At 38.8% G+C, this 13,853-nt stretch overlaps 1 protein-coding gene across 3 annotated transcripts; it reads right to left on the bottom strand.

Annotated features, from left to right (window-relative positions):
- Positions 1–240: 240 nt before the first annotated feature.
- Positions 241–13,387, bottom strand: LOC107867720 (serine/arginine repetitive matrix protein 5). 3 transcript variants are annotated; one of them, XM_047410378.1, is made up of 5 exons: positions 13,160–13,387; positions 4,060–4,100; positions 3,649–3,978; positions 961–3,262; positions 241–543 (listed from the first exon to the last, which is right to left on the bottom strand). In XM_047410378.1, exons 3-5 carry the CDS (start codon positions 3,912–3,914, stop codon positions 508–510), a joined length of 2,604 nt encoding a protein of 867 aa, XP_047266334.1. In that variant the 5' UTR covers positions 3,915–3,978; positions 4,060–4,100; positions 13,160–13,387; the 3' UTR covers positions 241–507. The 3 variants fall into 3 exon arrangements, with proteins under 3 accessions (XP_047266334.1, XP_016569576.1, XP_016569575.1); XM_016714090.2 differs by lacking the exon at positions 4,060–4,100 and adding an exon at positions 9,582–11,314; XM_016714089.2 differs by lacking the exon at positions 4,060–4,100.
- Between the last annotated feature and the right edge of the window lie 466 nt (positions 13,388–13,853).

Genomic DNA, 13,853 nt, shown 5'->3' on the forward strand with positions numbered 1-13,853 from the left:
TAATAAGGCACAAAGATGGGGCAAATTTAAGTCATGATTTTCGTGTTTCAAAGTATAACCTATAGATAGGGGAAAAAGATGGACTGAAAACTCCAACTAGGAAATGCCTGGAACGAACCAGAATATTGCATCAGACAAAAGGCACTCATTAATAAACAATAAAGAAGTTAAACTATAATAATCAACTTAACAAGAAAAGTGACAAGCTAAAAAGCATGTAGACATAGAAATCAGCACAAATAAGAAAGGAAACTACCATGTAATTGAATCTGTAAAAAGGGAAAACCAATTACATATAATGCTCAAACAAAAGTAAATCAGAAAATAAATGGTAGGAATAACAGATAACTGCTTGCAAAACCAATTCTATCAAACTACTGCAGATGCGACTTCACCAAAACAAAGATATCTGACATAGCTAAACTTTCAGTGCATGTTGGAAAATCAAATCCTTAACGAATTTGATTTTTCCAGAAGAAAAAGGAGAACAAATATAAACACGGCATCTCAAGCTTCATTCTTCAGAAGTCGCTCTACATATGCCTGTCAAGAGAAGAGTAACTGGAAGTTAACATGTAATCAACATCTCAAAAAAACCAAGGATGAACAAGCCTTGCAAAATCTATTGACACCACACCTCCAGACGTACGATCAAAACCCAATATACGTTATGCACACCCTTCCCCTTATGCACAGAGTTGAATGCCGTGTGGCAACTTCAATACTGCCTATGCGCACACCCTTCCCCCTACTCTCCTGGGCTAGAGCAGAAGCAAGAGAAAGAAACATACACATCCTATGGATAACATAGATGTTTAACTGTGCACAATGACAAATCATACTCACGAAAAACAACATATTACGCCCAATGTGAGATAAAGTAGAGTCTGGTAGTATAGATAGGAAAGTCTAATCACACTTCATTTATCTGAGGAATGAACTGTGTAATAGGCAACTCACCTGTACAAGTTTGGCAATTTTAGGCTTTGAATAGGACAGATATTGATCTATTTTCTCTTGCGTCTTAGGGACTTGTTCTGCCTGCATTGCACTAGTCACCTTATCAACCGCCTTCTTAACAACTGTTTTATGAACCTCTCTGCTCATCTTACCTTCTTTCCAAGTGGGTTTCAGGATCTCCTTAACAAACTCTATAAGAGCATTTTTGAATAATCGCATCGCCTTTTCATCTTTGTTACAGCTTCCCTCCTCAATCTTTGCTTGCATATGCATAGCTCCTGGATGATTATTTTCTAGCCCATCCTTGGACTCCTCAAGAGCTAATTTATCTTTTCCATTGACTTCAACTAATTTATTCTCCTGCTGCTTCACTTCATCAATTTGATCATTATTTCCAAGTTCAGGATCAACAGCATATGATTGATTCATTTGCTCCATGGGAGCCTTATTACTGTCTCTATCCAAATGGAACGAATTGTTAGGCAAGTTGCCAGATGTATTCAGCTCAAAGCCATCTGGGGGATGGTAATTATCTGGAACCCTCATCTCTGGATTGGTCTGACCATATAGAGCATGAACAAGTGAAGAAATGGGATTTGAAGGTAGCATTCCAGATGGACCAGAGGGATTTAAGACACTTTGAAGCTGGGCTTCTCGTAGTCCTTCCTCAAATTTCTTTATCATAGATGTCGGAGAGGTTTCCATTTGGTGTACTTGCTCACCAGTAACAGTACCGGAAAGATTTTGAGGGACTTTGAATTCCAGCATCTCTGGTGTGCCAGGTGCTTCTCTCTTATTGTGACCAGTTGATCGGATAGGTAAGAACACATTCGGTTCTTGGTGTGCTCCATTCAGAACTGCAGAATGTTCAGACTTCATACCAATACCTGTTCCACTGAAGCTCTGACCAGGCAAACCGACGTGATGGACACTATCTCTACTATTCATAAATTCATTTACTACATTAGAGCCAAGTGTTCTGGCAATGCTATCGTCTGTCAGTCCCTGTGTCTCTACAAAAGATCCACCAGATCCATAAGGCTGAGTGTCTATGGTAGAAAGAATGATGCCTGAAGAACCTTGATTTGATTTATGCCCAAGGACATGTGCTGAAGTTCTCTCCATATTTAGATCAGAAGCTTGGGAAGTGAGATGAATATCTTGAGCATTTGTAAAGTTTTGTATAACCGAAGATTCCGAAATGTTCAAAGTATTAAGATGACCAGCACTCCCCCTGTGAGGAGAAGCAGCTCTCTGTCTCTCAGAATTCATAAATTGTGGTTCTGTGCTTCCCCAGGCTCTGTTCTCATTTTCGAAACTATGGCCGGGCCTTTCATTGGTCCTATCTGTAAGAACTGAGACAGCAGTATCTTTTCTCACAGCAGTTTCATCCCAACCACTAGCCTTTACAAGGTCTGAGGGCCTTCCTTCATCATCCCACTTCGGAGCAGTTTCATCCCACCCACTAGCCTTTACAAGGTCTGAGGTCCTTCCTTCATCATCCCACTTCGGAGCATTCAACCAATTATTCTTGTCATTAAACCTATGGCCACCAGTGTTATCTGAGTGTCTAATTTCATGATTTCTTGATGAGGCATCATGAGAGAATTTGCAATTATCCTTGTAGCACTTCCCAGCTGCAAAGTACTCACAAAGTGACTTTCCGGATCTGCTTGCTGGGTTGTCCTGACCATGATCAAAGGATGCACTTCGAGTGCCTTTGTCGTAGTTATCACCCGAGGCACCATCATGAGAAAATTTGCATGATGCACCCCAGCGACAGGTGCCTTTCACATAATTCCTGCAAGTAATTGTACCTCTACTCCGGTTTCTGTGCAGTTCATCCTCCAAATGATGCACGTCAGGAAGCCTATCCCTTGATTGGTACCCAGGACCTTCAATATCAGTATACCTCGAGATATGTCCACGCTCTGGTCGACTACCCAATCTTTCTGCCACATTGTCTTCTGAATGACCTCCACCCCTATGATTGGCAGCATCTGGATGAATGAACCTGCAGTCACTACCTCTCCTACACTTCCCCGCTGGAAAATCTCTGCATACCTGGGAAGATGTACGAAGGCCGGTTCTTCTATCACCAGATACATATGAATCACGTCTATAATTATGGAGAGGACTACGACTCCTATTCTGAACTCTCATACTGCCCCTGTCCCTGCTTCTGCTCCTGCTACTGGTCCTAAACCTATCTCGTCCCCTGCTGCGACTCCTGCTCCTGCCTTCTCCCCTTCCCCGGCTCCTGCTCCTGCTCCTGCTCCTACTCCTGGCTCTCCCGGAGTATCTATCAAATGAAAAAATAAACCACAACATATCAGTTGCAATATGATCAACCATATCTTCTAGCTCCGTTCCTTTTCCCTTCCCCTCAACCCAAAGGGAAAATCAGGCAAAAGGGAGAGAACACCAAAAGAATGATGGAAAATCAAATAAGCTGGTACACATATAGCAAGTAAAACTGAAACATAAAAAATGTAACGTACTGGTGTCCCACCATCCAGCGGTTATTTCTTTGCACATTGCGATGCATGAAATGCATCAAAAACTCAAACACAAATTACGACCTTACTTGAGAGCTAATAGGTTTCACAAATAAGTGGTCAATTATCTTTTGATAATCACAAGTATGATGTATCATTGAACCCATTAACCAAATACTCTAAAACAGACCTGCGAGGCTGGGTCCGACCATTATCTGGAGAGTGGCTATTGCTTCGCCTTCCCCGCCTTTCAAAAGCTGGAGACATGCTCTTATAATGGTAGTTTTCCTTCCTCAGCTCTTCTGTTCCTGTAACATTGTCCCCAGACAACCAATCAGATCTACTCTTGGACTGCCATAAATTGTCGGCTTTTGGAGCTCCCCATTCCTCATAATTCGTACTATTTGGTTCTTCAGCATCCCACAGAGACTTTCGCCTTTTTTCACTTTCACCCATGGTGGCCCTTGATAGCAAATATCAGCAATATTTAATTTCTGTCATGAAACATATCTTTTAAGACCTGAAAAGTATAGACATGATTTTACTCTTTCAGTGAATCAAACAGCCTCAAAGCAGTAACAAATAAGCTCCTATCATGCACCTTTTCTGGATTCCTTTCATACAACTTTGTTATCGCAACCCCTAAAATGGAAAAACAACAATATATATAAAAGTTCCAGCGAAGAGTGAAAGTTTGACCTCTAGAACCCAAAATATCCACAAGAGTGAATGTTTGACCTCTAGAACCCAAAATATCCAGATGATGTGTTGTAGAAATATGAATCTCAAGATAATATGCAAGTAGCAAACTTTGATGATAAAATGAGAGAAGATTCCACGAAATAGTTTGTCATGTCCTATGTGACTTCCAAATACGTCTGTCAGTAGGTGTGATAATATGATGTGCTAAAGAGGACAATGCAGAGAAGAATCAAAGTTACATATGGGCAATATCAATTAGTAAGAATTGAGACTTGTTATACACATGCATTGGATCTGATGTTTGTCAGGAGCTTTTACTTTGGTTAAAGATCTTTATGTTGGCGTCACGAGTGTAAATTTACAGATCCTCTAGTTTCATTTTTATACCAATTATTGAGTACTAGAGTCGAATGGCCTAATAGAAGGCGATTGATATAGAGGATCCATACAGCTGATATATCCTCTAAAGCTGGTACTGATCAATTGATTGACTTATTGGGAAAAACAAACAAGTGGAGGAGAGAGAAACGGAATCAGTCTGATGCATGAGCGACCTCTTGGTTTTTCTCTTAATCAAGACAACTCTATGCTAAGAATCAGAAATTGCCCTCAGATTAAGTAGATCATATTAATTTTGGAGTCTAGCCTCCGGCAGAAATGCAAGGTAAGGCTGTGTACGATAGACCCTTATGGTCCCGGCTACCCTTTCTAGTTTCTAGAAGACTTTCCACAAAACAATATGTTTCCTCAACATGGATTCAGTAACACAACAATATTATCTCTTTTGATTGGTAGAGATGCAATATCTTTTTTAATAGCAGAGAAAAAACAGAGAGCTAATGACGAACAGTTCAATACTCGGTGGATAATGGGCTCGCCCTCTACTCTCCCACTTAAATATCAGGTGTTTGCCTGCGGCAGGACTTCTAACCCTTGAGGTGCACCTAACATATCACATGTTGCACTCTTACTACTAGATCCAATCTCTAGAGATAGCAGCAATACAAGATTTGTTATACATACCTACAGTGTTTTAAAAGCCGTGAGGCATGAGGCGGGGCGTTTTGCCCACCACGGTGCACATAACATATCACGTGTTGCACTCTTACTACTAGATCCAGTCTCTAGAGATAGTAGCAGTACAAGATTTGTTATACATACCTACAGTGTTTTAAAAGGCATGAGGCATGAGGCAGGGCGTTTTGCCCATCACGGGGTGAGGCGTAAGCCCCTAGACACGGGATGTAAATCCTATAAATTTTTAATTTTTATAATTAATAAAATAAGGTTAAAAATAGAAAATTCATTAGGGAAACAGGCAGATTATGAAGCAGCTGGTAAAAACAGAACCCTCACAGAAGAGTCCACAAGAAAAGGAGCCGTGCTACTGGAATATGAGAATTTGTTAAAAAGATGATAAATTGCCTGGAGACAGATCAAGAGCTCTTTGGTTGAAAGAGGGAGACAGGAATACTAAGTATTTCCACAAAATTACGAATGCACACAAGATATACAATAATATTGATCAACTGGAGGTTCCAGCTGAGATCACCCAGGATGCAACCAGAATTGAAAAAGAGAGAGTTGAATTCTACCAAAAGTTGTACAGAGATACATCATCACACCGGAGACCTGCTAGCAATTTTTCGAATTGCCCAGTGCTCTCACTCGAGGAGAAAGAGAGTTTATAGGGAAGATTTGAAGAGGAGGAAGTGTTAAGCTATGTGCAACGGACAAAGCCCCGGACCACATGGCTTCACCATGGGTTTTTTCATAAAATGTTGGGAGATCGTTAAACATGATATAATGATGGTTTTTCAAAATTTTTATGAGCAAAAAAAGTTCAAGAAAAGCTTCAATGCTACATTTATTGCTCTTGTCCCCAAAAAGAGAAGTGCCACTAAGTTGAGGGACTTCGGCCCATCAGCTTGATAGGAAGCATCTACAAAATATTTTTATAAGTCCTAACTGAAAGGTTGAAAGGAGTGACGGGAAAGCTGCTTGACTCACAACAAATGACCTTTATTTAAGGTAGGCAAATTGTGGATACAGTCCATGTAGCAAATGAAGCAGTAGGCTAAAGACTGAAGTAGAAAAAAGCAGGAATATTATGCAAGCTAGCTATAAAAAAAGCATACGGTCATGTAAGTTGGGAATTTCTGTCGGGAGTGTTGGACAAAATGGGATTCGCGCAAAGGTGGATTCAGTGGATAAAATTTTGCATATCAACAGTGAGCTTCTCAGTGCTAATCAATGGTTCACCAACAGGTATTTTAGAGCTCAAAGGGGCCTTAGGCAGGCGGATCCGCTTTCCCCTTTCCTATCTTTGTTAGCTGAAGGTCTCAACAACATGATTAAAACAACAAACACACATGGCTGGCTGAGAGGGTTTAATGTGGCCAGAGAAGGAAGAGAAAGTTTGGAGGTGACTCATTTGCAATACGCAGATGATACGTGCATCTTTTGTTGGGCTGAAGAACAACAACTCAAATATCGGAGGGTGATTTTAGTTCTGTTTGAAGGGATCTCTGGGCTTCATATTAATTGGAGGAAGAGCTTTCTTTATCCCATTAATGAAGTGTCTAATATGGAGGATCTAAACACAATCCTAGGTGGTCAGGTTAGGCTCTTCCAACCACATACCTTGGGATGCCTTTGAGTGCCAAATCTAAATCCAAAGATAAAACACTGTAATTGAGAAGTGTGAGAAGAAATTGACCAGAAGGGGCAATATTTGTCAATGGGAGGCAGAATAATCAACTCAGTCCTAGATACCATGCCAACCTACATGATGTCTCTGTTCCCTATTCCAACAGGGGTCACAGACAGGCTAGACAAAATCAGAAGAAAGTTCTTATGACAGGGAAACGAGAAAAGGAGAGGCTATAACTTAGTGAAGTGAAAAAATCTGATAGTGGAGAAAAGATTTGGGAGTCTAGGAATTAAAAATTTGCAGATCCACAGTAAAGCGCTCAGAATGAAATGGTTGTGGAAATATGCTAATGAAAAACAATTGTTGTGGGGGAAGTCATTGAAGCTAAGTACGAGGAGGAAGATAGATGGATGACAACAACAACAACAACCCAATATATTCCCACACAGCGAGGTCTGGGGAGGGAGAAATGTACGCAGTCCATACCGCTACCTCCGAAGAAGTAGAGAGGTGGTTTCCGATAGACCCCCGGCTCAAGAGAGAGGGAAGATAGATGGATGACAAAGGAAGTAAAAACTCCATATGGTGTGAACCTGAGGAGATCCATCAGATCTCTGCGGACTGAGCTCAAGAATAGCACCCAGGTGAAAGTAAAGAATGGAGAGATGACTGGCATGAGGTGGGCGTCTTGGAAAGTCTATATCCACACATTCACAATTTAATGTCACACCAGCAGAGGACCATGCAGAAATGTGGACACCGGAAGGGTGGGAAGTTAACTTCCGAAGACAAGTAAATGATGGGGAAATAACAAGAGTTGCGGATTTCTTCAGCACTATTGGCCAGTTTAATGGAACACAAGAAGGGAAAGATGAACTTTGGTGGCAAGGAAGTGACAAGGGAACCTACAAGGTTGGTAAAGCATATAGGAAGTTGAACAATTGCAACCAACAGGTTGTCAATTAGTCGTGCAAAATGTCTAGAAGGTTAATATTCCTTACAAGGTAGCTTGTTTTACTTGGCTCCTGTCTAAGGAAGTAGTACTTACAAAGGACAATCTGATGAAGACAGGATTAAATATATGTCCTAAATGTGTATTTTGTGGAGAGCAGGATGAAACCGTTAATCACCTATTCCTTCAGTGCAAGAATACTGGAAAACTATGGCGTATTTTCTTAAATCTCAAAGGTTTTTCCTCATCTATGCCTGGTAGGGTTACAGAGGCTATTCAAAACTGGGAAGCAGACAAAGAGTAGAAGAAGATGGAGAATTATTCCAACCAGCATATGGTGGACAATCCGGAATGAGAGGAATGCTAGGTGTTGTGAGAATGTAGAGAATAGTATAGAACAGATCTAATGATCCCTTATCTATTATTGATGTGTTAGATTCATTATACACATAGGTTATAGGTTCTGGACCTCCCTTGTAAATATGGCTCCAGTACCCATGTTCTATTTTGCTACTATAAATATATACAAAGTTACCGATTTTGAAAAAAAAAAGGATTGAAGTTTGAACCAACTCAACATTTACTTTAGAATGCTTCAAAACATGAGATAAGAAAACTTCATCTAATATTAAAAAGTAAAAACAATTAAACAAAAACTAAAAGCAATAAGAGGAAGTGAGGAACTTATAATACCTTGCTGCTTTTAGAATTGCAATCATTTGAATTCCATTAGTAATGAGCATTCGAAATAAAGTTACCTTTAACTAAAAAAAAGTAATGACGATTCGAAATATCAGACATTGATTAATCAAAGAGAGATTCAACAACGAATTGAAAGATCGATTTCATGGGTCCTTCCTTTCTTCAAACGGAACGAAAAGAGATAGAATCAGGCTGATTCTCGAAATGCCTGTCTGGATATTCCTCAATGTCCCGGCTATTCACGGAACGTGAGAAACAGAGGATTAATCATTCGTTTTCGGAAGAAATTGAAGAATTTCTTTGAAATCCTACAAGATCCGTTCGTTTTCTTTTTTCTCTGATAGATCGTCAGAACTTCATCTAGGTTCGAATCCTACTGAGAGGTCCACCAGAGATCCGAAATTGTAGAAGAAACAACAAGATCTTTCTTTTGTCCCTGAAGATTGACGATAACATGAAGAGTGAGGAAGATTGGCTGTGGGATTGGAAATTATCTAATTGTTAATTACTCGTGACCTAAACTAAGAAACTAGAAGTTAAAAGGATAGGATTTTTTAATTGCTAAGAAATGATTGGCTGTGGGATGGAGAACTATCTAGAATATAACGAAGTGGGTAAATAATTATAAATACAATGGGATATGAAAAACCTCTAAAATACCCCTAATTTTAGTGAGATCCATAAAGCGTCAGTGTTCCTGTAGTACGCGTATTACGCCTAGGCGTACGCCCTGTCGGGAAAAACATACATCTAAGAGAACTACGCTTTTACAATGCGCCCCAGGCGTTTTTGTTGCGCCTCGCCCCGGAACTCGCCCCAAACATGTTTTTTGAAACACTACATACCTATATGAGGACCAAATAAAGTACCTACATTTCTCTTCTTTGTTTGGTTAAAGAAAGCATGATAATAAATGCTTCCCCAAGATCCCCTTCCAAATGCAAACACAGCAGTCACACGATTAATGACAGCAAAACAATTCCCCATAACTTCAAGAGAAGAAAGAACATCCAACAAGTAGTTACACAAACTTGTGATCCAAGAGTGAAACAAGCAAAAGTAGAAACTACCACCACTAACAGAATAAGAACCAGAATAAATATACATGTTATACCACTTAAAGATAACAACAAATCTGTTCATATCTCCAAATCGTCATAGTCAAGCACTACTGACTGTTGGAAAAGTTCTTTATTCCCAACTGAATTCCGTTTGGTTAGGCTTCCAAAGGGCAGAGACCGGAAAACTTAAAATCACATCAAACCATGAGTAGAAACCAATGGTCCGGCTTCACTTGGTTCTTCTACAAGTTCTAGTGGCCAGCCACATAAATTTCTAATTTACTATGAATTGAATGATGTCTGGCCTTTCACAAAAATGGAAGCAGCAAGTATTTTGAGCGGGATGAAGCATCAATGGAGTTAATCAATCATCCAATTAGTGACAGACTTCACACCACCGCTCGTCACAAACAACTTAGTGGCTAGAATACCGCATGCAGATGAATGGAACAACCGGTGAGAAGTTATGTGGCATCCTAGGGGCATTACTTAAAGTGTACATCTGATGCTGCCAGCTAATACACGATCATAGAAGATACAACCATTTTGCTAGCTAAATATAACATTGTGCTTCCAGCACTCATGTCCGAAGACGCTTTGACCAAAAGAACTTCAATTCAACCTTGCATCATCAGTGGATATGCTTATATACTAAATGGGTGCGTTTGCCTTTTCAGAAACAGCTGAAATAAATCTTATCTAGGTCAATTACTGCACTTGATGAATTAATTCATGACAGGTCTATCAATTCTTCCAATAACCTCCGACGCATATTCCCAAGTTATTCTTCGTAATAAAGGGACCCAAATTTCTTTTGACTAATTCGGTGGGGCTGAATAATAGCCCTTTCTTCTACTACTATCTCTGTTCTTCTCTCCTACCTCTGTTGCTATCCAGACTTTCCAACTTCTACTAGCTTTGACTTTATACAGCATGCGACTGCAACTTCTCGTGGTGAACAGCCATGGCATCACGTCCAAGGACAGCCAAACCGATTTAGCCATCCAAATGTGCACCAGTGAAGGACAAATATCCGATGGTATCACCTAAGCATTGCCTAATTGAGGATGATTTACAATAATATCCATGAACCTTTAACAGACACAAATTATATTGCAAGTCTGCCATCAATTTCCATGTGGGATGACTGAACTTGCCGGGTGCAACAAAAAATACCCACCTGAAACTATTTAGAAGGGTCTTTTAACTCCTTCAAATGCTCTTCTATTTGTTCTTGTTCATATTATCCACATGAAACAAAGGAACTAATTTTAACTCCTTCAAATGCTCTTCTATTTGTTCTTGTTCATATTATCCGCATGAAACAAAGGAACTAATTCAACAATCTCATTCTCAGCCTCTTCCTTCTAAACTTCCACCCTAATGGTATCTCCCAAACCATTCTTGATGTCACCCATTCAGTTTCAAGCACCTTTCGCACAATGCATAACATGTTTGCCTCAAAGCATTAATTATTAACATTCTCTACTGTAGTCTTGCATATGAAACACCAACTTTTATAAATTGTATTCCTCAAACTCTGCTGTGAGGATGACTTTCCATGCTTTTTTTCAAGTGAAGAACGACATTTTCCTTGAAGCTCTGGGAACCCAATTGAAGTGTAAGGGAAGTCACCGTTTCCTTTCAAGTAGTATGTTTATAGAAAGACTTAATTGAGAAAAGATCATCTCTCGTGGATCTCATTTGTGGCTGTTATTATCGATAAGTGATGTTTTTGCTTGCAGAATGATTTGAGCACCTTGTTGAGCTCTTCCATCACCTAGCACTGCAAATTCCTTTTGAAATTCAGGTCCAAATAAATGTAATCTCTATGTTGCTGGCATACATGACTGAGTACTACTGTTTGTAGGAAAGATAGTTACGACAAAAAGACAAGTTTCACAGAAAAGGGATACTGTTGCACCATTTTCAGTTCACAATTTCTGTCTTCATTTCCAAAGTAAAGCCTGTCCTTTTTTGGTACAGGAGGGCCTCACTTTGCAAAGTTCCTAGCTTAGTGCTTGACTAATTTTTTCTATCAATTAAATTTATTTTTAAAAAAAGGGTAGCCCTTTGCACTAAAGTTCCCGCTATACGCAGAGTCCAAGGAAGGGCCCCACCACAAGGGTGTATTGTATGCAGCCTTACCTTGCATTTATGCAAGAGGCTGATTCGAAGGCTTGAACCCACATGACAACAACTTTACCAGTTACTCCAAGGCTCCCCTTCAGTTAAATTTACCAACAATTAAATTTATTTACTGATCAAAAAATATTATCGCTTTATTTTGCTACTTAGGTTTGATATCTATGTCAAATCTTCTCACCCTTTCATTACACTTCTTTGTAGAGTTGCTCTATAAGGCTGCATGATTGACCTCAATAATGTTCCGACATAATACTCCTCAACAATACTCGTTACTCTACATAGAAACTTCAAATCCATTTTCCTAGTAAGATTCTACTGAATACCCTCCTGCCCTAAGCTCCTCCCCGGCATCTTCAAAGGATGTTAATGTTCCCCAATTATAACTATGGTACTTCTTTACTCCGCCTTGGATCCTATTGGATATCTTCTGTAACTTTATCAGCCTTTGAATCAAGAGCAACAACTCACCAGTACCGCCAATAAGGACATGTTATAGCTTAGAGTATTGAAAGAGTGCTCTCAATCAATACCTCCACCATTCTACTTTTCACTACTAGCCACACTTCGTTTAAAAGTATATGAAGAGTGGTAAACTCCTTATATTAATGAATGAATTTAATGCTTCCGGAAAATAACTCAAGAACAATTGCTCATTCGTTCCAGGTAAGAAGTTTAGGAGTAATTGTCAAAGATAATTACCAACACCCCAGTAATCAAGTTTCAGATCTAGTCTAGACACAGGACCACTGAAAGTCCAACAGATAAACTTGTCCAAGTCTCAACCACACTGCAAATTCAACCAACAACAAGCGTAAATCAATCTTAAACTAGTTTGCGCTAGCTATATTCTATTTGGACCCATTTATTTTGAACAATTCATGAATTGCCCGTTCGAGGAAAAATAAGATTATCTTCCCTAAATATCATTTGTTCTCCTACTTGTTGACAGGTTTAGAACAATTCAACATTCTTCAAGCATCAATATGCTCATAAAAGAAAGTGAACTTTCACTTACATATCAAGAACGAGAAATCAAGGTTTCCTCAACCCCTTCCAAGATTTGAACTAGAACTAAATTCATGTGCACAAGCTAACCCTAACCAAATTTGAACTAAAATAGCTGAATTCACATACACAAGCTACCCCCTTTACGAATTTGGACTAAAACAGCCAAATTCACATACACAAGCTACCCCCTTTACGAATTTGGACTAAGATGTCCAAATTCACATACATAAAGCTAACCCCTTTCCAGGATTTGGACTAAAACAGCTAATTCACATAAAATAGCTCCAATCGACCAAAACCCATAAGCTAAAAAAGCAAAGAAAAAGCCAAAATACGTATCAAAAAGATAATAAAATCTGCTGCCTTAATTATTATTTTTTTTCAATATAGAACAGAACAAATCAATTTCAAGAAAATAAAAACCCCTAATTTACAAATATGAAAAAGAGAGTAAAAGAGATAAAAAGGTACTGACCTTTCGGAGACAAGGAGGAAGATCCAGAAAATAGAGAATAACTTTTTTTCCGCTCAAGAGTGGAGAGTGTGAGAGAGCATGTGAGGGAATTGAAGTGTTAATTTTGAAGAAGAAGAAGTAAATTGTTATTGAAGGCGTGTGTGTGTGTAGGGCCTGTAAGTCTTGGCAGCCTCTCTATACAGACGAACTAGTAGGTGTGAGAGAGATGGATTTGCACAATGGGGTTATTTTTGGTAATTTAATTTCTTACACAATCTATAAATCGATCATGAATTTTTTAACTTTCTTGCTGATGAATTTTTAATTTTATTTCAAGTCTTATCTTAATTTTTAGATTTAAGAGAGAGGAATTATTCTCTCTTTTTTATTTATGAAAGATTATTTCTAATATAACTAATCAAAAACTAGTTGCATAAGGCCCGTGCTAAGCTCGGGCCCAAACTAATGATAAAGAATATAAAATTTAATTTTAAAAAAAGAGTAGCTTAAATCACATTTTTCTATTACTTAACAAATTTAATTTAGTGATACGTTGATTATGTCTTGTCTGGTAACTATTATGATTACTAAAGTCCTTTCGTTATATGTGGATAACTTTTAAAGGACTTTATTTATGGAAAAAAAATATGAAGATAATTAACAAATATGAATCGACAAAGTGATGTGATCAGCATGTTTTACAAAAAATTATATT

The sequence above is a fragment of the Capsicum annuum genome, chromosome 4 (genome assembly GCF_002878395.1).
Source record: "Capsicum annuum cultivar UCD-10X-F1 chromosome 4, UCD10Xv1.1, whole genome shotgun sequence".
NCBI lineage: Eukaryota > Viridiplantae > Streptophyta > Magnoliopsida > Solanales > Solanaceae > Capsicum > Capsicum annuum.